At 37.2% G+C, this 25,345-nt stretch overlaps 1 protein-coding gene across 3 annotated transcripts in view; it reads left to right on the top strand.

Moving 5' to 3' along the window:
- NDUFS4 (NADH:ubiquinone oxidoreductase subunit S4) overlaps positions 1-24,947 on the top strand; it is a 123,803-nt gene extending 98,856 nt beyond the window's left edge. Inside the window, exons 5-7 of one of the 3 annotated variants that reach the window (XM_082455963.1) lie at positions 342-383; positions 17,142-17,176; positions 24,733-24,947. In XM_082455963.1, coding sequence (XP_082312089.1) covers positions 342-383; positions 17,142-17,143 — 44 coding nt within the window. In that variant the 3' untranslated portion in view covers positions 17,144-17,176; positions 24,733-24,947. The remainder of the gene's footprint in view (positions 1-341; positions 384-17,141; positions 17,177-24,732) is intronic. The other 2 variants (XM_082455962.1, XM_082455961.1) reach the window with 2 other exon arrangements.
- Positions 24,948-25,345: the final 398 nt, after the last annotated feature.

The following is a 25,345-nucleotide window of genomic DNA, read 5'->3' as shown; positions in this document are numbered from 1 at the left end:
CTGTTTGACTCTGTACAGGAGGAAATGGAAGTACAATGGAAATTGTGAGGATTGAATGGGTTAATTAAAGTGCTTAGAACATAGTTAAGTAAGTATGTAATAGTATATCAGTTTATTTTATTAGTAGTAGACTTTTGAAATTTAAAAAAAGAAGATTTCTTAAGCATAATTCCTTATTAATACTTTCTTGGCAATTTCCAAATTTCTGAATTACATATTTGTTCTCAAAGTGGTTATAGTCTTTAAAATATTATGATTTAACATTTACATTGTTCTTTTTAAAATTAAACTGTAATATAGCTTATCAGCAACAGTTCTATTAATGTTTTTCATCTTTGCAGCCTACCGTATTTCATGTCTGACACTTCAAAAATGTCTGTACTGTGAGTTTAATGACAGGAAATCTAATTAAACTCTTATTGCTGACTAGTCTCTGAGTGGGCACAAGGACTGCCTGACTGTAGTTGCCATGTGATTTGCAGGTGTGAACTAACCACTGCTGCTGTTAAAATCAAGTGCCTTTCCATTCTGATTTCTACCCCCAACACCAGAATGAAAATTGAGGAACATTATCAAAGTCAATGGACAGTAGAAACTTGAAAAAGTTTAGAGGATATTACCTTATAAAACTGTAAGCTACCAGTGGATCAGGTGAGTTCCCTGGTGGTTGAGTGGTTAGGATTTGGCACTTCCACTGCTGTGGCTCGGGTTCAGTCTCTGGTTGGGGAACTGAGATCCCGCAAGCCATGTGGCACGGCCAAGATAAAATAAAAAAACAAAAACAGAAAAACAGTGGATCAGGAATTCTAACCTACAATGTAGCAAGAGTTAGGTACATACTGGAAACAAAGCAACATAACACAAAACCTATATAATGGACACTTGCTATGTGGTGAAATTATTGACTTTCTAAAATATTTTCCTCTACTCAAGAATTTGAAGCCACTTCCTTCTCCTGGGGAAGTCCTCAATGATTATTCCTCATTTATTTAACATTTAGCATTATATGTCTTTAAATAGATAAGTCCTGTTTCTACAGCTATCGTGGCAGCAAGTCTAAACAAACACCATTGAAATGGTACAGAATCATGGGGTGGAGGATCTTTTCCAAATTGCCCAGCATGCCCTCTATCTTGATTTTGCTCTCTTGGGTAGGTGCATAGCGGTGGGGGGCATACAAACGGATGCCCACTTCCCCTCCACACCAAACATCGTTTTTTTGTAAGCTAGTGCTATTGAAGGTTATGTGAACCAGTGTTCTGGTAGGTTAAGGCAATAAAAAGAAATGGTTCAGAAGCACTAACATGAAAGACTATTGGATTAAGAGGCTAGAAACTAGGATTCTCATTCTGTAATTGTCTGCCCCACAGGAGAGCTTGAGCAAGTCATGTTTCACTATAGCCATTGATAAACATGTTTCTTCATCTTTAAAATAAGTTGGATTGAGTAATGATCAAAAACTATAGACTTAAGGATGTCAAGCCCATGAACCAGCTCATATATATCTTTATTTCTTTACTGTCTAACCCAGTGCCTTATTCATCATATACTCTAGAAGGAAACATTTGTTTTTGTTGATACAGATAATTCTGTGTTGATAGTAAAATCTGGCAATCCAGTTATGAGCATTAGTTTGCCTTTCAATAGTGTATAGAAATAGGAGGTTAAGGTAAAACTACCACACACAAAAAAGATAATTTGTACACTAAGGGAACTGTTTCGAAAATAATCTACCTTTCATCTCCTCCTTAGTTTTCTAATTTCCCTTACTTTTAAATGGTTTTCTAAAAAAGTCATGACCATCATTTCCCTTGACACAAAAGATTGTACTGTAGAGAATCAGTACAATGAAGAACAAGATTTACAGATTCAGTTGCTTTCTAGAAAACATTTTTAATGCCTATATATCAGACTCAGTTAATGGGTGTCATCATAACAAAAGCTAACATTCATAAACACCAAGTCATGAGCTAGTCACTATGCTAAGTGCTTTTCATTCTAATTTAAATTCTCACTACAACTCTATGAAGCAAGAACAGTTATTCCCATTTTACAGTTCAAGGAAGCTAAGGTTTTAGAGATATTATAACATTAACAAGGCCACATACTTATAAGGGGGTTTTATTTGAACACAGGTATGTTCATTCATGTAGTGTCTATGACCTCTTTTCAGCTATAATAGTAGAATTAAATAGTTGTAATAGAGACCTTATGGCCCCCAAAGTCTAAAAATATTTTCTACTTGGCCACTTACAGAAAATATTTCCTGACCCCTCGTCTAAACAATTATTTGTATTCCCTCAATACTGAGACCCTTTCTTCCCTGACATTTTTATAAATCCAAAATACTCTTTATTCAGACACTTCAAAAGGCCTGTGCTTAATAGATATACTTCTCAACTGATAAGTTAGTGCTTATATTGTGAAGAACTTGAATTATCACTCAAGTACTAACCTAACTTTATCTTACTATGCCTCAGCTCTTCTTCCTGCCCTTATCCCCAAGCCTGCTTTAGTTTCTTCCTTCTATAACCTCTTCCTCATTCTGTTCCCTTTCTCTTCTTTTTTCCTGCCTGTGAGCTCCAACCTAGTCTTCAAAATACATTTTAAATGTTATCTCCTTCCTGATCCCTTTTCTTATTTCCCTTTCCCACCTCCATCTCCCACCTCCAAATTGATGTGCTGTCTTTTCCTTTTAACTTCCACAATGATTTGTTCCTTTCTTACAGCTCTTATAGTATGGTATTGTATTTTACTTCTTTTGTATTGCATTCAGTCATACATATGTTAAGTACCCTGTCGTATGCCAGCAGTGGTGGCTAGGTTCTGGGGATCATTAGTTAATAAGGCATAGTCCTCTTACTCAAACTGTAATACTTTACCCTGCTTACTGAATTATAAGCACCTACCAGGGAAAACACCCAGGCTCTTTCATCTTCATCTTTTGATGTGCTTGATAAAAATTGGTAAATTCAACAGTATATTTAGTGATGTTATAAATTATTCTCCAGATCACGTTTTAAACTTTTCCTTAAGTCACTTAAAATTAATTTGGCTACTTGTTCTATCTTTTAGAAGAACTGTTAATTCCCTCTAACTAGAAACCTGAAGAAACAAAATTATAGTAGAATGATTAGCAATTTCTTATATTTTAGTGTGTTTGTAAAATGCAACCAATAAACGTTTTTCTGTGAAGTTAATTTGAAGCTTATCCTTAGTTTAAGAGTTAGTACCCTAAAGTATATTCCAGTGTACTTAAGATGATTATTTCATAACTTTAGAGTTATTTCCAAGCTGTATGCTATTTGTTCTAAACTTTTCTTTTTAAAGGATACTGAGACCTAGAGAAGTTAATAAAACAAGATCAGTATCCATCACATAGCTCCCGGCTGATAGGGCCCAAGTTTCTAGGTTCCAAGTGCAGTGTTTCCTCTATGATTCTATGCTGCTGGTAGATCTTAAAAAATCAGTCATCTAGATGTGCACTGTCCAGTATGGTAGGCACACGTGGCTGTGTAGCACTTGAAATGTGTTTAGTTGGAATTGAGGTGTGCTGTTAAGTGTAAAATATACATTGGATTTCAGCGACTTAGTATAAAAAAAGCATTAAATATCTAATTTTTATATTGATTACATATTAAAATGATAATATTTCAGATATGTATTGGGCTAGGAAAAAAAATGACTAAAGGCTTACCTGTTTCTTTTTAGTCATTTTTTAAAATGTTGCTCCTAGATAATTTAAAATCATATGTATGGTTCACATTATGTTTCTGTTGGACAGCACTAATCTAGAATACTTAAAGCTATACAAGACATTCATTATACACATATTCTAAGTATTTCATTAATGTATATTCTATGGTGAATATAAAAAAAAAAACAGGAAAACTTACCCAATTTTGAAAAGTTCACATTTTATTACTTAAGAAATGGAGGGAATTCCCTGGTAGTCCAGTGGTTAGGACTCAGCACTTTCACTGCCGAGGGCCTGGGTTCAATCCCTGGTTGGGGAACTAAGATCCCACAAGTTGCACTGCTTGACCAAAAAATAAAATAAAAATTTTTTAAAAATTAAAAGAAATGCAGTTCTGTTCTTCAGACACTCTTACCCAATATCAATCAAGGATAAGTGTAAACTCTTACATTACATATAATAGTGAAATAAAATAGCTAAAAGAGACCTGTATTACATCATAAAACCCATGTTAATCACCTATTTTCAATTTCTTAATCAAATAAGGCATTGTGTAAGTAAGTCCATCTTTTTACCTAAGAATGCCCTCATCTCTAAGACTAAAAGTTTTCTTCTTCCTGCTATTGATAATTCCGGCAACTACCTCTCTGCTCCTTTTTTGCCTAGGTCTCCCTTCTCACCATACCTCACTTCCTGTGGAAGGCTGGTTCTGTGAACTGGGGAGTGGGACAGAAGAAAAGGCTGAATGCTTTCCCATGGCTTCTTTTTCCCCCTGCTTCCCACCTCTTACTTCTCCCTCCCCCAACATACACAAAGTAAATTACAAATAAAATACCCCTGTGTCTTTGGGTTTTAACTCCAGGGCCTCATCCTCCTCATCCTAAAGGTCCCCCTTTGAACGCAGCATATATTCCAGAGGAACTCTTCAAAGATGCTTTTTCTTTTTACAAAGAAAGGTTATCTGAGGTTTCCTCTGAAATGTAGATGAACCTTATTTTAGTTCTTTGCATATAGAAAAGACCCACCTTTCTCACCCGTGTGGCTTTGTCTTTTCTTGTTTCATGTTGGAGTCAAAGGGTGGGGGAGGAGAAGGAAGCTGCATCCTTGAGAGAGGAGGTAGAAGCTGTGGAAAATTTCCATAGCAAGCTAGGATCTACTACCATTTACATGCTAATGGAACCAGAATGGCTTCCCCCACCCCCACCCCCATTTGATCTGATTTGAAACTTTGTGAGTTTCCTCTGGTATGTCATTTTACCCCCTGTGTTTTTCTCATTGCTGTTAGCTGTAAAAACTCTTTGAAATTCTCAAAGTAGAGGAGGGTTTCCTTCAGGAATAGGAGGACAGAGAATAAGCATTGAAACTGCTGTAGTGGTCTCTTGGGGAGGAAAACCCACCTCTGAAGTAATAGAAGTGGAAGCAACTGAGGAAGCAGACAGGTTAGGCCCTGGATTCAGGAAAATAAAGAGATAATTGGAGTTGCAGCCCAGAACATAGAATTACCCCAGAAGTGGACACCATCAGCAAGGTCTGGATTTCCGCCTAATTTAAACCTTGTAATGAGGGTCTCAACCTCACATCCATATATCTATTATTAAAAAAACAACTTTCAAAAATATAAAACAAACAAGAAAAGACAACTTTCAAAACAAAAGTAAGAATTATGACTCTCATATAGACATAAAATGCTTGTTAAAGGATTTATTTTACTCTGTAGGGGAGCAGAATTTGCCACCCCAAAATATGTTTCTTTGGCATATTAATTATTTTAAGCTGATTATTTTCTAAGAAACTGCATACTTGGAGGAAAGTAGGAGTTACCCTTTTGTAATAAGCATTTACATTTATAAGGGAAATCTCGATTTCTAAGTGTATCTCCCTGGATGTACCTGAAAGAGGGGGATGACCTTATCTCCGGAAACTCTTATCAGTGGAGAAGGCAATGACTTAAATCTGCATAACAATCTCACCCTTGTTTACTGTTTTTTTCCTGGTGATCTCACAGAATTGACTTTCCTGATCCTCAGTGTTCTCTTTTGTCTTTAGCTGAGGATGGTATTTAAGGTGAGGGCTTTGGCAGTTTTTAATTACTTACTTCTGCTGGGTCTCTCCTATGTATATATATGTTATGAAACTTCTGTTTGATTTTCTCCTGTTCATTTATCTCATGTCAATTTAATTCTTAGTCCTTAAATACTGTCTTCAGTTAAAGACAAGAGATATTGTGGGTGGGGAGTGAGTTATGGGAGGTTATCAGGCAAAGTATCATAAACAAGGGTATGGTTGTTATGCAGATTTAAGTTCAAGCCTTCTCCATTGATAAGTTTCTAGAGTTTTAGTCATCCTTTCTCCTCCTGCTACAGAGAAGGAGACACCTTACAAATGGAAATTTTCCTTATAAATGTAAATGTCCCTCAGAAAAGGGCAACTTCTCTGTTTTCAGAGATTTCCTGTGTTTACTGTTTCTTAAAAATAACCAGCTCAAGATAATCCTTATTGCCAAAGAGGCATATTTTGGAATGGCATATTCTACTCCTCTTTACCACATAAGCTTTCTTACGTTTGCTTTGCTGAAAATTTCATAAGGAATCTCAAATTGGATTTTTCAAACCCTTTTAAGACTAGGAAGCCAAGCCAATAACTTGCCACCAGATTTCTCCTGCAGTACCTATTAAATTGGGCAAATTCCTCCCTTCTCAAGGTCCCAAAAATATCCTAAGTTTCCTTAATACCTTAGGGAACTTCATAAGCCCTAGTGCCATGGAAGGACTTTGGAAGCATTGGCTCCATAAAGTCAACTTTAGTTCCTTACAAATGTCTGGTCATACCTGAGTAAATGAGCATCATTCTCAAATAATATGTCATTCCAGGTAAGGCCTTGGTTGCATAACCATTGTTTCTGTTAAATTGTAATGAGTTATAGATACCTCAAGAGGAGAGGGAAAGAACTTCCTGATATGTCTAGAAAATAGAACGTTAAAACAATATCAAAAATATTCTCCCCCAAACCATAGAATTATCTCTCATCAATTTTTTCAGTCCTGTATAACTAATTCTTGTTTCGCTGGATCATAAATGTATCTGCTTCTTAACTAGAGTTCTGGAAATTTTGACTGAGTCCACTGATACGGTCTTATAATTGTTTAAGCGATGCCATCAGAAGCCTATACATATTCTTCACAGGGCTTTGAGACAGTCTTTCATTGTTGAAGATAAAGCTCTCTGCCTGTAGCTGTTTGCAGGAACTCTTAGGGAAGCAGTAGAGTAAAATTTAACAATCTTTCCATAAATGATTAAAGACTTAAAATGGATGTAGTTAACACTACAGATAAATTTCAAAAGTGAAATATATGATAGGAGTTAATAACAAGAATAATGCAATTTAAAGGCATTCCAAAAAATGTTACAGACAAAATATCTGTACACAATTAGGTAAGCCTATTTTCAAAGAAGACAGTGACTGTTCATCTAATTTATGAAAATAGATGAATGTACTCTTTACAGAGAAAAAAATATTAAGACAAAGTAATCCTGAGACATAATATACCATGACTATACCAAACATATAGTAAGAATATGTCAAAAAATATATCAAGTAAAAAAATCCAATAAGTCTAAGGTAGGTCTTGAACATCTGTATATTAATAAAACTCCATAGATATGCGGTATGGATGCCTAGTTGACATATAGTGGCCTAAAGATAAAAGATCTAAACTAAAGAAGTAAAGATGCAACCAAGTTAATGTTTTTAAAATTAACTGAAATTGTGACTGATAACCTATACCGTTTTCTGATATCAGGCAAAGCAGCACCAGAGATCAGATAAATAAAACCTATCATAGACAGTGAGGGTATTGACAAATCTCTATACTTAGCATATAGCATACAATTTGTGAAATACTTATATTAATAACATTTTAGCCATACAGATTTAACCTCAGGATGGTTAAGCGTCTCTTCTGACTTGACAGCTCTTCCAATGTAGCTCATCAATAGTAACATATCAAATAAATCTAATTGTTTCTAGCACTTCTCTTTTTACAAAGTTGAAAGCACACATCTTTGAGATTCCCCAGAGGGCCTGTGGAAAATCACAAAGATAGTTTTAGGTGCAAAGATACGCTGAATATTTTATTTTACATTTAGGATTTGATTTGTGGGAGGCAAAAATAAAACATTTTCAATAGATTTGAACATTTAGGAAATAGAATCATAGGTGCCTGAGAAACAGTATTTGACTGCTCATGTCAAAGTGACAATTAAACTTATAAACATAGAAGTTAGCATAACTGTGAAGAACCTGAGCTCTTACATAAGTCATCAAGTACTTAAAGTCAACATAAAGCATATAAAGTTATTCTCTTAAGCCACAGAATCTTTGCAATCTGGCAGATGAGACAAAAAGAATAACCCTTCATTTTGTAGGTGAAGGCAATAAACAGTAAACTAATGAAACAAGCCCATCAAAATGGAGCAGACTTTGCAAGGATTTTAACACATATCATAGCTTTTCAGACTTATTTTCCAGACATACTGTAATCTAAGGCAAATAAAATTTACTTTTTCCAAATCTTACATAACTTTCTGTACCCATTCAGGTTTTGTCCTTCATGATTCTCTTTCTCATTCTGGAACAGCCATTTTACTTTAGGACCTAACTATTCTCTTTTCCCCTTGGTAAACAAAAACACATCTCATAACCTTGCATACAAAGTTATACCCTTTGCCACCATCACTCCCAGTGGAATTTCATTTGTGTATATTAATTCTATCTTTTGATGAAAGTTACTTTGATTTCATAGAGAAAACAGACATAAGTTGAAAACTCTTGCACACCAGCATTTTAGTAGACAAGCAAAGGTCATTAATACACATAACACAACTTTCTACAACTGTGTGCATTCTTTTTTTTTAACATCTTTATTGGAGTATAATTGCTTTACAGTGTTGTGTTAGTTTCTGCTGTATAACAAAGTGAATCAGCTATATGCATACATATATCCCCATATCCCCTCCCTCTTGCATCTCTCTCCCACCCTCCCTATCCCACCCCTCTAGGTGGTCACAAAGCACCAAGCTGATCTCCCTGTGCTATGTGGCTGCTTCCCACTAGCTATCTATTTTACGTTTGTTAGTGTATATATGTCCATGCCACTCTCTCACTTCATCCCAGTTTACCCTTCCCCCTCCCTGTGTCCTCAAGTCCATTCTCTACGTCTGTGTCTTTATTCCTGTCCTGCCCCTAGGTTCAGCAGAACCATTTTTTTTTTTTTAAGACTCCACATATATGTGTTAGCATACAGTATTTGTTTTTCTCTTTCTGACTGACTTCACTCTGTATGACAGACTCTAGGTCCATCCACCTCACTACAAATAACTCAATTTCATTTCTTTTTATGGCTTAGTAATATTCCATTCTATATATGTGCCACATCTTCTTTATCCATGCATCTGTCGATGGACACTTAGGTTGCTTCCATATCCTGGCTATTGTAAATAGTGCTGCAGTGAAAACTGTGGTACATGACTCTTTTTGAATTATGGTTTTCTCAGGGTATATGCCCAGTAGTGGGACTGCTGGGTCATATAGTAGTTCTATTTTTAGTTTTTTAAGGAACTTCCATACTGTTCTCCATAGTGGCTGTATCAATTTAAATTCCCACCAACAGTGCAAGAGGGTTCCCTTTTCTCCACACCCTCTCTAGCATTTATTGTTTGTAAATTTTTTCATGGCCATTCTGACTGGTGTGGGGTGATACCTCATTGTAGTTTTGATTTGCATTTCTCTAATGATTAGTGATGTTGAGCATCCTTTCATGTGTTTGTTGCAAGCTGTATATCTTTGGGAAAATGTCTGTTTAGGTCTTCTGCCCATTTTTGGATTGGGTTGTTTGTTTTGTTGATATTGAGCTGCATGAGCTGCTTGTATATTTTGGAGATCAATCCTTTGTCAGTTGCTTCATTTGAAATATTTTCTCACATTCTGAGGGTTGTCTTTTCATCTTGTTTATGGTTTCCTTTGCTGTGCAAAAGATTTTGTTTCATTAGGTCCCATTTGTTTATTTTTGTTTTTATTTCCATTTCTCTAGGAGGTGGGTGAAAAAGGATCTTGCTGTGATTTATGTCATGGAGTGTTCTGCCTGTTTTTTCCTCTAAGAGTTTTAGAGTGTCTGGCCTTACATTTAGGTCTTTAATCCATTTTGAGTTTATTTTTGTGTATGGTATTAGAAGTGTTCTAATTTCATTCTTTTACACGTAGCTGTCCAGTTTTCCCAGCACCACTTATTGAAGAGGCTGTGTTTTCTCCATTGTATATTCTTGCCTCCTTTATCAAAGATAAGGTGGCCATATGTGTGTGGGTTTGTCTCTGGGCTTTCTATCCTGTTCCATTGATCTGTATTTCTGTTTTTGTGCCAGTACCATACTGTCTTGATTACTGTAGCTTTGTAGTTTAGTCTGAAGTCCGGGAGCCTGATTCTTCCAACTCCGTTTTTCTTTCTCAAGATGGCTTTGGCTATTCGGGGTATTTTGTGTTTCCATACAAATTGTGAAATTTTTAGTTCTAGTTCTGTGGAAAATGCCATTGGTACTTTGATAGGGATTGCACTGAATCTGTAGATTGCTTTAGGTAGTATAGTCATTTTCACAATATTGATTCTTCCAATCCAAGAATATAGTATACCTTTCCATCTGTTTGTATCATCTTTAATTTCTTTCATCAGTACCATATAGTTTTCTGCATACAGGTCTTTTGTCTCCTTAGGTAGGTTTATTCCTAGGTATTTTATTCTTTTTGTTGTAATGGTAAATGGGAGTGTTTCCTTAATTTCGCTTTCAGATTTTTCATCATTAGTATATAGGAATGCAAGAGATTTCTGTGCATTAATTTTGTATCCTGCTACTTTACCACATTCACTGATTAGGTCTAGTAGTTTTCTGGTAGCATCTTTAGGATTCTCTATGTATAGTATCATGTCATCTGCAAACAGTGACAGTTTTACTTCTTCTTTTCCGACTTGGATTCTTTTTCTTCTCTGACTGCAGTGGCTAAAACTTCCAAAACTATGTTGAATAACAGTGGTGAGAGTGGGCAACCTTGTCTTTTTCCTGATCTTAGTGGAAATGGTTTCAGTTTTTCACCATTGAGAATGATGTTGGCTGTAGGTTTATCATATATGGCCTTTATTATGTCAAAGTAGGTTCCCTGTATGCCTACTTTCTAGAGAGTTTTTTTTATCATAAATGGGTGTTGAATTTTGTCAAAAGCTTTTTCTCCATCTATTGAGATGATCATATGGTTTTTATACTCAATTTGTTAATATGGTGTATCACATTGATTTGCATGTATTGAAGAATCCTTGCATTCCTGGGATACACCCCACTTGATCATGGTGTATGATCCTTTTAATGTGCTGTCGGATTCTGTCTGCTAGTATTTTGTTGAGCATTTTTGCATCTATGTTTATCAGTGATATTGGCCTGTAGTTTTCTCTCTTTGTGACATCTTTGTCTGGTTTTGGTATCAGGGTGATGGTGGCCTCATAGAATGAGTTTGGGAGTGTTCCTCCCTCTGCTATATTTTGGAAGAGTTTGAGAAGGATAGGTGTTAGCTCTTCTCTAAATGTTTGATAGAATTCGCCTGTGAAGCCATCTGGTCCTGGGCTTTTGTTTGTTGGAAGATTTTTTTTTTTTAAATATTGCTTTTTTAAATTTTTTTGTTTTTTTTATTTTTGGCTGTGTTGGGTCTTTGTTTCTGTGCGAGGGCTTTCTCTAATTGTGGCAAGCGGGGGCCACTCTTCATCGTGGCGCGCAGGCCTCTCACTATCGTGGCCTCTCTTGTTGCGGAGTACAGTCTCCAGACGCGGAGGCTCAGTAGTTGTGGCTCATGGGCCTAGTTGCTCCGCAGCATGTGGGATCTTCTCAGACCAGGGCTCGAACCCGTGTCCCCTGCATTGGCAGGCAGATTCTCAACCACTGCGCCACCAGGCGAGCCCTATTGGAAGATTTTTAATCAGTTTCAATTTCAGTGCTTGTGATTGGTCTGTTTATATTTTCTATTTCTTCCTGGTTCAGTCTCGGAAGGTTGTGCTTTTCTAAGAATTTGTCCATTTCTTCCAGATTGTCCATTTTCATGGCATATAGTTGCTTACTGTAATCTCTAATGATCCTTTGTATTTCTGCAGTGTCAGTTGTTACTTCTTTTTCATTTCTAATTCTGTTGATTTGAGTCTTCTTCCTTTTTTCCTTGATGAGTCTGGCTAATGGTTTATCAATTTTGTTTATCTTCTCAAAGAACCAGCTTTTAGTTTTATTCATCTTTGCTATTGTTCCCTTCATTTCTTTTTCATTTATTTCTGATCTGATCTTTATGATTTCTTTCCTTCTGCTAACTTTGGAGGTTTTTTGTTGTTCTTTCTCTAATTGCTTTAGGTGTAAGTTTAGGTTGTTTGTTTGAGATGTTTCTTGTTTCTTGAGGTAGGACTGTATTGCTATAAACTCTCTCTTAGAACTGCTTTTGCTGCATCCCATAGGTTTTGGGTTATCGTGTTTTCATTGTCATTTGTTTCTAGATAATTTTTGATTTCCTCTTTGATTTCTTCAGTGATCTCTTGGTTATTTAGTAGTGTGTTGTTTAGCCTCCATGTGTTTGTATTTTTTTTACAGTTTTTTTCCTGTAATTGATATCAAGTCTCAGTGTTGTAGTCAGAAAAGATACTTGATTTCAAGTTTCTTAAATTTACCAAGGCTTGATTTGTGTCCCAAGCTATGATCTACCCTGGAGAATGTTCCACGAACACTTGAGAAGAAAGTGTATTCTGTTGTTTTTGGATGGAATGTCCTATAAATATCAGTTAAGTCCATCTTGTTTAATGTGTCATTGAAAGCTTGTGTTTGCTTATTTATTTTCATTTTGGATTATCTGTCCATTGGTGAAAGCGGGGTGTGAAAGTCCCCTACTATTGTGTTACTATTTCCCCTTTTATGGCTGTTAGCATTTGCCTTATTTATTGAGGTGCTCCTATGTTGGGTGCATAAATATTTACATTTGTTATATCTTCTTTTGGGATTGATCCTTTGATCATTATGTAGTGTCCTTCTTAGCCTCTTGTAATAGTCTTTATTTTAAAGTCTATTTTGTCTGATATGAGAATTGCTACTCCAGCTTTCTTTTGATTTCCATTTTCATGGAATATCTTTTTCCATCCCCTCACTTTCAGTCTGTATGTTTTCCTAGGTCTGAAGTGGGTCTCTTGTAGACAGCATATATACGGGTCTTGTTTTTGTATCCATTCAGCCAGTCTGTGTCTTTTGGTTGGAGCATTTAACCATTTACATTTAAGGTAATTATCCATATGTATGTTCCTATGACCATTTTCTTAATTGTTTTGGGTTTTTTATTGTAGGTCTTTTCTTTCTCTTGTGTTTCCTGCCTAGAGAAGTTCCTTTAGCATTTGTTGTAAAGCTGGTTTGGTGGTGCTGAATTCTCTTAACTTTTGCTTATCTGTAAAGGTTTTAATTTCTCCATCGAATCTGAATGAGACCTTTTCTGGGTAGAGTAATCTTGGTTGTAGGTTTTTCCCTTTCATCACTTTAAATACGTCCTGCCACTCCCTTCTGGCTTGCAGAGTTTCTGCTGAAAGATCAGATGTTAACCTTATGGGGATTCCCTTGTGTGTTATTTGTTGTTTTTCCCTTGCTGCTTTTAATATGTTTTCCTTATATTTAATTTTTGACAGTTTGATTAATATGTGTCTTGGCGTGTTTCTCCTTGGGTTTATCCTGTATGGAACTCTCTGTGCTTCCAGGACTTGATTAACTATTTCCTTTCCCATATTAGGGAAGTTTTCAACTATAATCTCTTCAAATATTTTCTCAGTCCCTTTCTTTTTCTCTTCTCCTTCTTGGAACCCTATAATTCAAATGTTGGTGCATTTACTGCTCTCCCAGAGGTCTCTGAAATTGTGTTCAATTCTTTTCATTCTTTTTTCTTTATTCTGCTCCCTGGCAGTTATTTCCACCATTTTATCTTCCTGCTCACTTATTCATTCTTCTGCCTCAGTTATTCTGTTATTGATTCCTTCTAGAGTATTCTTAATTTCAGTAATTGTGTTGTTCATCACTGTTTGTTTGCTCTTTAGTTCTTCTAGGCCCTTGTTAAATGTTTCTTGTATTTTCTCCATTCTGTTTCTGAGATTTTGGCTCATCTTTACTGTCATTACTCTGAATTCTTTTTCAAGTAGGTTGCCTATTTCTTCTTCATTTATTTGGTCTTGGAGGTTTTTACCTTGCTCATTCGTCTGTAACATATTTTTTTGTCGTTTCATTTTTTTTGTTTGTTTTGATTGGTGGTGCTGTATTCTTCGCTTACTGGTTGTTTGGCCTGAGACGTCCAGCACTGGAGTTTGCAGGTAGTTAGTTAGATAGAGCTGGTTCTTAGTGCTGAGATTAGGACCTCTAGGAGGCCTCACTCTGACTGATATTCCCTGGGGTCTGAGGTTCTCTGTTAGTCCAGTGGTTTTGACTCAGAGCTCCCACCAAAGGAGCTCAAGCCTGACCTCCGGCCTGGGAACCAAGATCCCGCAAGCTTTATGCCACAATAAAAAAAAAAGGAAGGAAGGAAGGAGGGAGGGAGGGAAACAAGGAGCAGTACAATGTCAAAGAATAAAAAAGAAAATAAAATTAGAAAGATAAAAAATATATTAGGAAAAATAAAACTATAATTGAAACAACTGCAACAAGGTAAAATAAAACCACAGCAGAAAAAAAGAAAACAACAAAAAAGGGGGGGGGGCGTGGGGAACAAGCCAAAAGGAGAGATCATTTACAAAGTATAAAGAATAAAATAAAATTATTAGAAAAATAAAAGATTAGGAAAAATAAAGATATAAAAGAATGAACAACAATGAATCAACAAGGTAAAACAGACCTCCAATCTAAAAGAGGAAAAAAGAAAAGAAAAGAAAAAACCCTTGGCTATGAGGGCGGAGCTTAGGCAGGGGGTGGAACTTAGGCAGGGGCAGGGTTTAGGGTGGGGCAGGTCCTAGGCTCAGTACCCACATAGCTGGGAAGGGCCCTGGGGGCGTGGCCTAGGTGGGGCGATGTTTAAGCATGGGGCAGGGCTTCTGCTTAGGACCTGCCGGGAAGGGGAGAGGCAACAAGTGGAAAGGAAGGGCCTCTTGAGTGTGGAGTTCTGGGGTTTGGAGGTAAGGCCCTGGATGAGGGTGTGTGGGTGGGGTTTAGGCCCAGCGCGTTGGAGGGGTTCTCCGAGTGTAGAGGTAGGGCCCTGGGTGGGGGTGTAGGGGTGGGCTTGGGCTCTGCACAGCAGGAGGGGGGCTCTGAGGGCAGAGGATTAGGCCCAGGAGCCCAACAGGCTTCCTGGTGCCTAAGTGGCAAGGGAAAGCCCTGGCTGTGTTCCCTTACATTCCTTTGCACTCCTCCCCCACCATCTCCCCCAGGGTCTCCCCTGTCGCCACTGGACCTCTAACTGTGGGTGGGTCCCACTGGGTGTAGGAACTCCTCTCCCCCAGCCACCCCTCAGGGGTGCCGGTCCCAGAGGTCCGGCCTTTACTTTTGCACCCCCTTCCCCCCCTCCCGTTCCCTCAGGACCCAGGCAGCTGGAGGGGGCCTAGTTGCGCAGAGAATTCAGCCCAGGATCTCAACAGGTTCCTGGGGATCCAGGTGGGCAGGGGAAATCTGGCCATGCTCCCTTTTGATCCTCTGCCCTCCTAATGGTTCACCAATTTCCCCCTTCAGGCATGGGATCCCTTCCCCTCCCCCAACCACCCCTCAGGGGTGCCAGTCCCATCCCCCCTCCACTTCTCCTCCCCCTTCACTCCCCACGTCGTACCCGGTCGCTGGGGGTTCCTCCCGTCCCCTTAGGTGACCGTGTTCCCCCACTGGTGCCTGGTAGGTGCCCTAGTTGTGAGGAGATGCAAATTCCGCATCCTCCTAGTAAGCCATCTTCCGCGTGCATTCCTTATAGTCCAACTTATCCAAGTGGCAGAAATGAACGTGTCCATTAACAAACCAAAGATACAGCCTCCCTGTAGCATATAAAAGAAGCAAAAGTACATAAATTTAAATTTTTGCTTAGTAATCAATTGTTCAGTATTTTATTGTAGAAATTATCTAGGTATCTAATAAATATTCATTAATATCATTTAAGGTTTTAGGTTACCTAAAGATCCTGGAAATTAATTTTAAAGGTGACATATTGCAAAATGTAATTAGTGTTGAAATAAAATTGTTAGAATAACTAATCATTGTAGATAAACAAATTTACATTTTGCAGGATTGTAAAACATTGAACAGAAGTAATGGTAGCTTATTTGATCAGAAAACTTGTATAAGTTTAGAAAGAACGTATTCAGGTAGAATAAAAATCTATGCTTGTGTTATATTTAACACTGATATATTAGAGAAAACATAGCTGTTTTTATTAAACAAAAATTAAATTTGCCATTTGCCAAAATTTACCTATATTACCTGAATTTGAATTCTTAAATGTTTGTTAGGTCCTATAAGAATACTTTTTAAACCTAGCACATTCAAGGTATTAGAAATTCAGTTTCCTCATTTTAGGAATATTCCACTTATACAAGCACATATTTTCTCTATACCCAGTCAGAACAGAGCCCCTTAAAGATATTTTATAATCTAATTCATTAATTCCATCTGGAGGTAGAAAAACATTAGCCACACACATAATGAGAAGTAAAGGCATTTCTGAATTAATAGGTTATGTAGACAGACACATAGTCACATAAAGAACTTGTAATTTCAATTCTGAAATTTCAGCCATGGGTTAATAGTACACATAGAATTTTAATATTCACTGGTCCACACTAAAGAGCTGTTCTCTACTCAGTGATTACAACTTTTTTCATTTATTTGACCTCAAATAGAAAGGACTAACAAACCAGATTTTCTGTCTTTTCTCATCTGAGAATGGATTTCTAAAGCCATTAATCTATTTTATTTTTTTTAATTAATTAAAAAAATGTTTATTATTATTATTATTATTTATTTATTTTTGGCTGCGTTGGGTCTTTGTTGCTGTGTGCGGGCTTTCTCTAGTTGTGGTGAGTGGGGGCTACTCTTTGTTGTGGTGCGTGGGCTTCTCATTGTGGTGGCTTCTCTTGTTGCGGAGCATGGGCTCTAGGCACGTGGGCTTCAGTAGTTGCAGCACAGGGGCTCAGTAGTTGCGGTGCATGGGCTTAGTTGCTCCATGGCATATGGGATCTTCCCAGACCAGGGATCAAACCCGTGTCCCCTATATTGGCAGGCAGATTCTTAACCACTGAGCCACCAGGGAAGTCCCCACTAATCCATTTTAAAGGAATCATTAAATGATCAGACCTTAAAATCAGTTCCCCAAATTAGTAGAGAACAACATTGAAATTTGAAAAATGAGAATCAGCAAAGTTCTCTCTCTTACTTTCAGAAGCCAAGAAAAGATATGCCTGAACTTAAAATAAGGTACACAACTTCTGGTGAAGAAGTTTACTTGGTTTTGGTTGGTGAACCTATTGGGCATCTCAGTAGGACCTCCAAAATTGTTAAAAGAATATCCTGAAAAAGATGAGATTATGATTTAACATAGATATAAGTGAACATGTGTTGAAGAATTTATTTTACTCACAAAATAAGGGAGCCAGGCAGGCGTTATAACCAGTTCAAAGGAAAAATCAGTACAACACAAATTTATGTAGAAAGAATGAGATGAATTGCAAATAGAGACAAAACTGGTTTTTCCAAGGCCTAGGGAGTCACCAGTCAGGACAGAATTTATATACCCATCAAGTACAGTTGATTCTCATTATTCATGGTAGTTATGTTTTATAAAGTCACCACAAACACTAAATTAATGAATACTGAAATATTGCTCCTAGGGAAAATGATTCCTGTGAGACTCTGATCACAAAATTTTGTCAGCCAGTCAATACACCATCTTGTTTTTATGTGTGTTTCTGTTTAAAAGTACCTTATTTAATGTATTTTGTTGATTCATGAACATTGAACTCATGGCCAACAGCATTATACCTTATGCCTGAATGACGCTTATCTAACACAAGTTGGGACATCACAGCCTTCTTGCACTTAGAAACACTAAACAGCACTAAACCACTACCCTTGGGGGTCATTTTAAACAGTGAAATTACCAATAAGAAGCAAAAACATGCAAAAAACGTGACTGTGAATAGACTACAAAAAGGATACTTGTTTACAGTGTGAGAGCTGAAACAAGAAGGCAGAGCATTACCTTGTTTGATCTCAGCTGGAGCACGTGTGTTGGGTGACTCAAAATTTTCATTGCTCTGTGCATGTCATGAATGACCATGGAAGCATCCCAAGTATTCATTTTGGGTTTACAAATGAATTTTAGTGAGTAGGCGAATTTGAAAATACAGAATCTGCGAATAATGAAGATTATTTGTACATACAACGTTTGGAATTGAAAAGTAACTCAAAGAAGATAAACAGAGCTATGATCTGTTGTTCTATAAACACTGCATAGTCTCTACTGAAGCACCAAATTTTTTTTCTACAGAATTCTTTCTTCCCAATCCCCAGTCCCAGTACTGACTGTCTTGTGGCTAGGGAAATGTCAGTTTGGCTGCTAAGGAGAAAGACAGAAAGACAGACAGACATGAATTCCTTAGATTCCCTGTTGGAAGTCTGAAATAATTTTTCTCATAGAGATAGTGTTATACATGGTGGCTTAGTGAGGTTCTAGTATATTTTGGGTTATATAGGATTCTGGAAATCTACAGGAATCTGGAGATCCCTACACACAGACCACACCCAGATCAATTATGTCAAAATCTGAGTGATTTTTGAACATCTACCTTTGTTGTATAGTTTCGTTCTCTAGAAAAATGTGTTGTAAATTTCTAATGACTGATTTTTCAGATGTACTTTTGGAACACAAACGAGTTTGTTTTGTGGCAAATTCTGAATAATGTGGCTCCAAAATAATAATACTGTATAGCAACTATATTATTTGAACAGATAAAATTTAAGGGGGCATTAACTATCATATCAAAGGTTTGTTTGTTTTTTTTTTTGGTCTTGCAGCTGTGGCAGGTGTAGGGTGTTGCTAATCCATCTTATATAATTTTCATGGAAAGAATTGCTTTGCCAGTGTATCCAAAATACATTTCTCCTCTATAATATTTTCTAAAAGAAGATCTAAGATATTTTAAAATTATTCTGAACCTCTTCCTCTCCCCCAAAATATTAGATACGTGAGAATTTCAAATAGAGTTACTTTTTTTTTTTTTGGCCACATCACGCGGCATGCAGGATCTTATTTATTTCCCCGACCAGGGATCAAACCGGCGCTTCCTGCAGTGGAAGCGCAGAGGCTTAACCACTGGACCACCAGGGAAGTCCCGAGGTACTTTTAAAATGAGTGCCTGTAAAGCTACTTTTCTTCCTCCTCCCCTTCCTTCCTTAAATTATATTTTAAGTTTATGCTTTGCTTTTACCTAGGCGCATAGTATGGGTCCATGGCCTGGTGGGGAATCTTGAAACTTTCTAAGTATCAGCATACGTCTCAAAGTCTTTGCTATTCTGATCCCATGCCTCTGTTAGCAGTGACTGCCAGGTATGTCAGTTTGTGCCAAATTATGTGATCGTTCTTACTTTGTACACAAATGGACAGTAGGAAAAATCATTAAACCCTTCACTTCCAAATATTATCAGAGTTTGCGATTAGGTTATTGGAGGAGAAAGACCTTTAACAGGACTTGAACCAAGGTTACTAGAGGTAACATTTCACAAGCAGTAAAAACACTGATGAATGTTTCTCTGTATTTCTGCATTACTGAACCATAAATAAAATGGTTCTGTAAATTTAAATGAATGGGATTTTCTTTTGTCTCATACATGGAATTCATAAATTATTGGGGTCTCGTTTTGTTCAGAGGCTTTTCTGTTTTTGTTTTTTGGTAGTATTTAAAAAGGTTACACCAGACATTCATATCATAGGAAGTAGAATATCCCAGCCACAATCTGAAGGTCAACAAAATAAATGGGCATATTTCTGAAAAAGAAATTGAGCATGGGATATCACAGATCACATTTTAAGTTTATTGGAGCATTTGCCAGAGGTATTTCTCTGATACTAGGGCTTAAAGTTCAAAATATCTTTGTGAAAGCATTCCAGTGTGCGAAACAGCAAAGGGAGTCAGCTTCTCATCATTTGGGTGCCGTTGGTTGGATTTGTGGTTAATCCATGCCATATGGCTGCTCTCCTCAGTGGGAAGTGACGGCAGCCCTAGGAGCTTTACCCCATCCCTGGGCAGCTGCCTTAGACTCAGTTGCTTTGATCTTCTTCTGTTGCACAGCTGGGAGGAGCAAGGGCTGGTTTTCAGAACAACCAGAACAACAGAACAACAACACATGAAACCATTGTCATAGACTACACCTTGATTTTATACAAGCATTCTTCAGAGAGTGCAAGCGTTCTCACTTTCATAATCTCATTCAAAAACTCAAGTTTGAGTTATTTCTTTAAAAAAAAAAATTTTCAGGTTGAAAAAGAAATTCCTGTGGAAATTTAAACATTTCACAAATAAGATTCCATTCTTAAAGGTCTATGTTTTATTTCCCGCAGGTTATATTATCTTCTATCCTTCTAAGAACAAGTTTCAAATAGGAAGTAGAAAAGATGAGTACAGTTCATGTAACATACTCATTAAGTACAAATGTTCCATGTCCTTTCAAGTACTTTTACCCTTGTAGGTATCTTGTCTTTTTAGTTAAAGCTACAGCTTGCCCCAGTAGCCTTTATATTGCTACAATATTACAAAAAATAATTTGGGAAAGATTGTGGTATGAAGTTTTTAGTGGGACCAGTAAATTTGTTCATCCAGGCACTGTAAGGTAAACACTTTGTAGAGGGATGCTTGGAAATGTGGTCAGGTTCTTAACAGGGTTCCAGAAAAGGGCAAATTTTCATTGTAACGTCAGTCCTACATAGTAGAAAACTGCTGAAAAATCCAAAGGGAGATTTACGTAGACTCTGACTTGAGTTTCAGTCTCTATTGTGAATTGTCATTAGACTTCCTCATACCCTTCTTTGCCTTTACTTAATCAGAGAAACACAGTTGCTTGTGTCGCTTTGGGAACAGAGTTTTCCGCAGAAAAATCACTGGTGGCTGTGATAAAGTAGAAAGTAATAGCATAGAGACGGATGCCGTTAGCAAACGCGGGTTTCTTCCATGGGTGTTTCTGTTTGTTTCACAGGGTGCTTTGCCCGTCCACATTCCAATCCCTATAATGATACTTCTATTTATTGTTGTTATCACTATCAACAGCAACTATAATCTGGCTCACAATTCCCAAGAGTCAGCTCACTCCTTAGTTACCAGGAGAAAACCCAAACCAGTTGTTCTTTTATGTGTACAAAACCCCAGTCTTCTCACATTGCAGTGACCCTGACAGCGTTTTCAGACTCCATGGACAGAACAGATAATAGAGCTATGTCTGCATTCTGATGCAGTAAAAAAAAAATTCTTTTTCTCCCTCGTGGTTGAAGGATTAACTGTGTAAATGAGAGTGATTATCAAGTATGTGTGTGTGTGTATAATACCAATTCCTAAATATTTCTAAGTGCTTTCTCATTTCTTCTTCAGTTCCTCTTAGTGTCTTTATTGGGCTGGAAAGTGTGTGTAGGGAGGCAGAGGGGGAGGGAACGTAAGTCCTCTCACCCATCATTTGGCAAGAAAAGATCACAGAGTCTTGGGTAACTTACCAGTAATCATTACAATAACCAGACATAGAATCCACACTAGAAACGATTTCCTTTCTTCACAACTATGGGGGGACATATGGAGGACGTAGCCTTACTTTCCAGGGATTCTTAAAATGGTCTTTTCCACTCATTTACAAAAATAAACAGAAAAAAAAGTTAGGAAATCACACAGATTGAAAGGAGATGGGTGAAACAGATAAAAATTGCAGTTACAGGGAAATGCCATTTTATTATGAGGTGGTTAGGTACATAGACTTAACCTGAATTAAAATCCAGGGTTTGCCACTTATTAGCCATGTGGCTTTAGGCTGCTTGTCTATATTCTCTATTTTTCCTCATAATTAGATATAAAATCAGGGTATTTATAATGCCTACCCCATAAGCCAGGCAACCTATGAACTCAATTTTAAAACTCAGTGCAGGACCTAGAACACAGAATACCAGGCGCATTCCTGAATGGAGGTCTTTGTACTTGTGTTCCTTTTGCCTTCAAGCTCTCTTTCCAGACATCCACATGACTAAACTCTCTGATGTCCTTTATGTCTTTGCTCAAATGTGATCTTCTCAGGGACGGAAGGTGCCCCTATCTGCCCTCTCTAAAATGTTTTCTCTTTAGTACTCATTAGTATATAATATATATTTTTAATTGTATGTTTTACTATATTAGCACGTAATATACTATGCATTTACTTATTAACTTCTCCTCCCCTCCTGACTTGAAGAAGTTTGGGATTTTTTGTTTACTGCTTTACCTCTGGTGTCTAAACAGTTCCTGACACAGAGAAGGCAATTGATAGTATTTGTTAAATGTATAACAAATGCTCAGTAAATATTATTGTTATACCTGCTTTACTGAATTGAGTATTTTATAATTATCAGCACCACTTGCTGATTAATGTAGGAAATGCTTGAGAAGTTGATAATGTTAAAATTATGCTTAGTTCACAGTATTAATTTGCTTACCAAAACCCCTTTCTGTAGTTAATAACTAGGCCAAATTATGCCTAACTAGATTCAAAGCATCATAAATTCAAAATTAATGGGTTCCAATATGACAAATTTTATTCACATTAATACTTCATATAGAAAATAAGTTGCTAGGAAGTTGCAAATCAAACTTGAGGGAGAAATAATAGCTTAACGTTTATCAAGTGCTTACTATAAACCACAAGAAACAATAGAGTATAGTTAAGGCACAGGCTCCAGAATCAGACTGTGTTCAAATCCTGCTTCTGCCCTTTCCTAGCTTAGTGACCTTGTGCTAGTTACCTAACCATTCTGTGCCTCAGTTTCCTCAGTTATATAAAAGAACTAGTATTAATTCATATAAAGGTTTTAGAAAAATACCTTTCTCATAGAACTTAATAAATGCCAGGACTTTACATGAATTAGCTTGCTTAATCCTCACGACAACCTATGAAGTAGGTACTATTCTTATGCTCTTTAGTAAATTTTTTGAAATTCCAATAACCACTTGTTAATATGCCAGTATTTTGGGTTCTGTGAAAGTAAGATGTATTTTAAACCATTTGTTTCATTTGCATTCCTCCTCCATTTCCTTATAGCAAATGGGCTTTCTTTGAAGATAGTGTTCTAGCAGTGGAGTTATTAATTATTTCCCCTTTTTGGGCACTGAAATAGGCATACTAGCAGTATACTTTGATGATTTGAGTTTCATAGGCTTCACTCTTATGGCAAAATTGAATTCTAAAAGGCTTGTTGAAACGTAAGCTTCGTGGTAGCAAATACTATACTCACCTAGAGGCACTAGAATTCATAACAACTCACAAGATCAAGAAGCTTACTTAATTAGACTACAGTATTCAGTATGGACATTTTATATATGACTGCATGATTCAGCATGAATCAAATGTTTCAAGATGAGTTATTTGAAGAAAGTTCCAGAAGAGAAGAATGACAAATTACAGAGATGGAAAATGGATCTAATGAGGAAAAGTGAGTTATACAGACAGGTTGCTTGGACTAGGGAATAAAAGTATGACTGACTTAATTATACTTCCAAGGAGGACTGCGTTCATTCGGTGTGTCTCCACATCTTAGAAGAGCTGGAGAGCTGTACTTAAAGCAGAAGGTGCCGACAGAGATAAGTCCAGCTTTCAAAACTGTAAAACGGGGGACTTCCCTGGTGGCACAGTGGTTAAGAATCCGCCTGCCAATGCAGGGGACATGGGTTTGAGCCCTGGTCCGGGAAGATGCCACATGCCACGGAGCAACTAAGCCTGTGCGCCACAACTACTGAGCCTGCGCTCTAGAGCCCGCGAGCCACAACTACTGAGCCCACGTGCCACAACTACTGAAGCCCGCGTGCCTAGAGCCCGTGCTCCACAACAAGAGAAGCCACCGCAATGAGAAGCCCGTGTGCCTCAATGAAGAATAGCCCCCGCTCGCTGCAACTAGAGAAAGCCCGCGCACAGCAACGAAGATCCAAGGCAGCCAAAAATAAATAAATAAAATTAAAACAAAAAACAAAAAACAAAAAAAGAAAACTGTAAAACACTGAGAAGGGCTTTGGAGAGAAGGTATAAACTCTCAGAAGGGAACAGACAGCTTAGACCAGTGGCACTCAAATTTCTATGCGTAATTAAGTACAGATTCCCAGGTCCCCACAAGAGATTCTGATCCCATGGATCTCTGCTCAGGCCTAAGAATTTGCACTGTTATCAGATACTTCCGTGGGATTCTAACGTAGACAGCCCTTGAAACAAATGTTGAAAAACTTTTTGAGTTTAATCAGCCTGTCAAACTCCAGGGAGCTCAACCAAGTAATCTCTTATGGTCTCCCCTAACTCTGATTTATATAGATAGTTCTGTACATGTTTCTCTGTATCACTTCAAGTGAGCTCCAAACTGTTGTAAAGGCACCAGCTCTTAGAAAGCAGTGGGATGGGTTATATTGTTCAGTGTTGCTCATTACAGCTAAAGAAATCACATATTAAACCACAAAAAGGAATGGAAATTTTTACATAATACATAACTAATGGATATTTGAACAAGTAATATTCAGCAAGGAGAAATTAAATCATGGCTTACACCTTTAAGATATGGTAAATCATCTTCAGGCAATACTTTAGACCCTCTCGTCACACAGGATTACAAGGGAATGTATTACTAAGTATTTATATTTCAAATGTGTTGACACATACTCCTGATAAATGAACATTAAATTTATGAAAGTTAGCCTCTGCTCACTGTGTTCTTCAGGTATCCTCTTTAATTCTGTTCTTGTGTGTTTATTTTTGGTTTTGTTTTCTAGGATGGAGCTATGATGTTGAAGAGAGAAGGGTTCCGAAACCAAAGTCCAAGTCTTATGGCGCAAACTTTTCTTGGAACAAAAGAACAAGAGTATCCACAAAATAGGTTGGCACGGATTATATCTCTGCTTGACCGTGAATAAAGTCAGCTGTTCAGTATTTATAGTCCGTGTATATTACACCTCACTCTCCTAATAAATTTGACCTTTAAACTACAGATACATTTTGTGGTGTCATTTAAAATGTTTTTTGATGTCTCAAATTAAACTTGTTGTAATTTCCTTTATAGAGAGACGTTTTCAGGTGATCATACCTCTAGGAAATTTCGGCATTTAAAAATCTATTAAAAGGAATACTTGAAATCTGCAGTATTGAAGTTTTATACTTGCTTTTTATGACCATTCTCAAGTTAATAGTGTTTATAAACTACCAGCCATCATTATCAAAATGCTGTCTTAGAAATTTTCCTTTTGTCATAGGTAAAGAAATTCATGATTACATTGCAATCTGATAAACCTAAACCCAAATCTCCTTATTATTGAAATTCTCTTCTTTAATTAGAAATATTCTCTAAGTTTCTTTGAGCCTGAATGAATTGTGTTCCGTACTAAATGC

The sequence above is a fragment of the Balaenoptera physalus genome (genome assembly GCF_965194825.1).
Source record: "Balaenoptera physalus genome assembly, chromosome: 3".
NCBI lineage: Eukaryota > Metazoa > Chordata > Mammalia > Artiodactyla > Balaenopteridae > Balaenoptera > Balaenoptera physalus.
The sequence above is the reverse complement of the archived record's forward strand: the minus strand, read 5'-3'. Positions and strand labels throughout refer to the sequence as shown.